The 2893-nt window shown below is 36.4% G+C and overlaps 1 protein-coding gene across 1 annotated transcript in view; it reads left to right on the forward strand.

Moving 5' to 3' along the window:
• Positions 1–2503: 2503 nt before the first annotated feature.
• The window catches only part of KIF13A (kinesin family member 13A), a gene marked incomplete at its 5' end in the record, with an annotated part of 50895 nt that continues 50505 nt past the window's right edge, over positions 2504–2893 (forward strand). The window contains one exon of the mRNA XM_009078345.1: positions 2504–2596. Within this exon, the coding sequence (XP_009076593.1) occupies positions 2504–2596 (93 nt within the window). The remainder of the gene's footprint in view (positions 2597–2893) is intronic.

Consider the following 2893-nt stretch of genomic DNA (forward strand, 5'->3'; position numbering starts at 1 on the left):
TTGTGTTCTTTTCTGAGTGCACTTCAAAACAAATCTTTTTATACCATGATAATTTGACTGGTTACTATAAAAAATACTCTTTCATGACCCATTTGTCTATGTTGGTATATAACAGTGTCTGATTAGCTTTCAGTTTGTGTTGACAGTTTGAAAATGAAATTTCATTTGAAAATTAAATCCAGTTTTGCCTCTGAGATTCAAACTGGGTTTCTTCCCTGGTATTTAGCAGTAAGGGATTCTGTAGGTCATCTCATGGTTATTATGACCACACACAGTTTTATAACATTTTGGTATCTGCTGTTTTTTTCTTAAGAAACAGGATGGAGGTTATTGATTTATTGCCTGTCAGAAGTGGTGAGAAGTTCTTTCAGCTTCTGACAAATGGTTTTATTCTCCACTCACAATGATTGTGTAACATATATCCCTTTTCTCTTCCTCATAATAATTATACTCACCTTCAAACTCTTGATTTTGTGTTCTTGCTCAGCAAGATAGCGAGTGGCTCCCTGACTCTCATGTTTGGTAGCTTCAAAATGGGCCCTCAGGACCTGGTTAAAAAGCAAATTTTTGTGTATTGTATATTTTTGCTAAATTCTTCTGCTGATATATTTTTTCATTCATTCATCAGTTTAACATTCTCTGTAGCTGTTGTCCGGCTGTTGAACAGTGCTCTCTCAGCATAGGTATTATGAAATGACCAAATGATCCCTCATTAAATGAGAAGTGACTGAATGTGCATGGGGAAGGAGACGAAGTTATTCCTGAGTATGGCAGATTCTCCTCTGGTTTTAATTCCTGTATTCAGCATTTCTGAACTGTGTTAATCCACACTTTGGAATTTTAGAAATTCAGCTGAAAAGATGCCCTAGTATTTTTCTTTACAGCAGAACAGAAATTAGGTTATAGTTAAAGGAGAATAAAAGTAATACACTTTTCTTGTCCGAAGGAGACGAAGTTATTCCTGAGTATGGCAGATTCTCCTCTGGTTTTAATTCCTGTATTCAGCATTTCTGAACTGTGTTAATCCACACTTTGGAATTTTAGAAATTCAGCTGAAAAGATGCCCTAGTATTTTTCTTTACAGCAGAACAGAAATTAGGTTATAGTTAAAGGAGAATAAAAGTAATACACTTTTCTTGTCCTATTTATGTGGTAGTATTTTTCTTTACAGCAGAATAGAAATTAGGTTATAGTTAAAGGAAAATAAAAGTAATACACTTTTCTTGTCCTATTTATGTGTCTCTAAATCATTCCACGATCATTCCATGGGTTGTTCTGCAGGAATTTTCTGGACTGCCAATTACTCAAGGATCATGAAGTGTAGATACTCTTATGAAATGTATAATTGTATAGCTAGATTATTTGGTAGATTATTTTTTTAATGTCAGTATATTCTATTTTGAGAACTAGGGAAGTCACTACTGCATCCACTGTAAGAAAGAATTTCTTGTACCTGGCAGCTGCTGAAACTCTCATACCAAAATGAGAGATGCAGCTGATCATAGCTGTTCAAAAAGTCACTAGGCAATGAATATAGGTTTAAAACCAAACACCAGAAGGTGAACAAATACTGGTTTTAGCTCAGCTCTGCTTGTTTTGGGTGTACACAGAGCTGGTGTAATTCTCTGATCAGAGCTCAAAGCAGATATCCCATTGACCCTCTTTGTAGTGTACAAATTCTGGGCTTTCCTATTGAGCTCAAAGCAGACATCCCATTGACCCTCTTCGTAGTGTACAAATTCTGGGCTTTCCTATTTAAAAATCCCAAACAACCCAAACCAACCACTATGCCTAGTTTCATCTTCTGCATCTAAAAGATTGAAGCACATCTAAAATCTGCCTGGCACAGGGAGACAGTTTGCAGACTATGAAATTCTGAAGCTGACATTTCAAACTATAGATTCGGCAGAACATATCCTCAAACAGCTCTGATGAAGTCTCACAGCCTTCTAATATGCATTTCCTCCCTGAATGTCATTGGAATGCTTTTATCTTGGTTCCAGCATCACCTTGCCACAGGGGGAATCATAATAGCTTATGGTGAAACTTGAGGCCAGTTCCCAAGAGAACAACTTCTAATATTCCTAGCATGATATCTGTTGTGCCTCTAATGTCCCACTTGACTAATGGGTTTCATTGCAATTCTGTTAGAGAACTCTTTTGGGTATAGTTTGTGATTAAATAATGCATACTACTTGCAAAAAATTGCACTTGAATAATAAAAAAGTTAAACATCTATGTTATTTCTTAAGCATTCAATTTATATGATACCTTTTGAAGAACTGCTCCCTTCACAGGAAAATCAGCAATATATTTAAACACAGAGACAGCTGTTACACCACGTTCAGGTGACAGTTTTGAACTTGTTGCTCAATTGAATGTGAAATCATTTGTTCCTTCATCAGTGCTCTCAGCTGTAAAAAATAATTTGCAAACCTTTTTTTAGTCTTGTTTTTAATAAAGTTCAGTCTGTTGTTCAATTTAAAATAAAATTATTTTCTAGGTCAAGAAGTGGTGTTCAAGTGCCTTGGAGAAGGAATTCTTGAAAAGGCCTTTCAGGGATATAACGCTTGTATTTTTGCCTATGGACAGACAGGTGAGTGTTCCGTGCTAAAGGGGAAGAACACTTGGTGCGTGTGGGAAGTGGGAAGAGCAAAACATAAACACAGAGGTAGATAACGTAAAAATTTTATTTTGAAATATCATAATGTTAACATATTAAGCATTTAGCACAGTCAGTGACAATGTCGAGTTCTTAAAAGCAGCCCTGTCAATACGTTCCTAGTTTCTACCTGTTGAGGCTGCTTGCAAAGCCTGCAGGGAGTAGTTCCTACTGAAGGCTCATTCAGGCTTTTGTGTTTGTGTGTGTTCCAAGTGGTCCCAAGTAATGCTC

This window comes from Acanthisitta chloris, unplaced genomic scaffold (genome assembly GCF_000695815.1).
Source record: "Acanthisitta chloris isolate BGI_N310 unplaced genomic scaffold, ASM69581v1 scaffold9907, whole genome shotgun sequence".
Lineage (NCBI taxonomy): Eukaryota > Metazoa > Chordata > Aves > Passeriformes > Acanthisittidae > Acanthisitta > Acanthisitta chloris.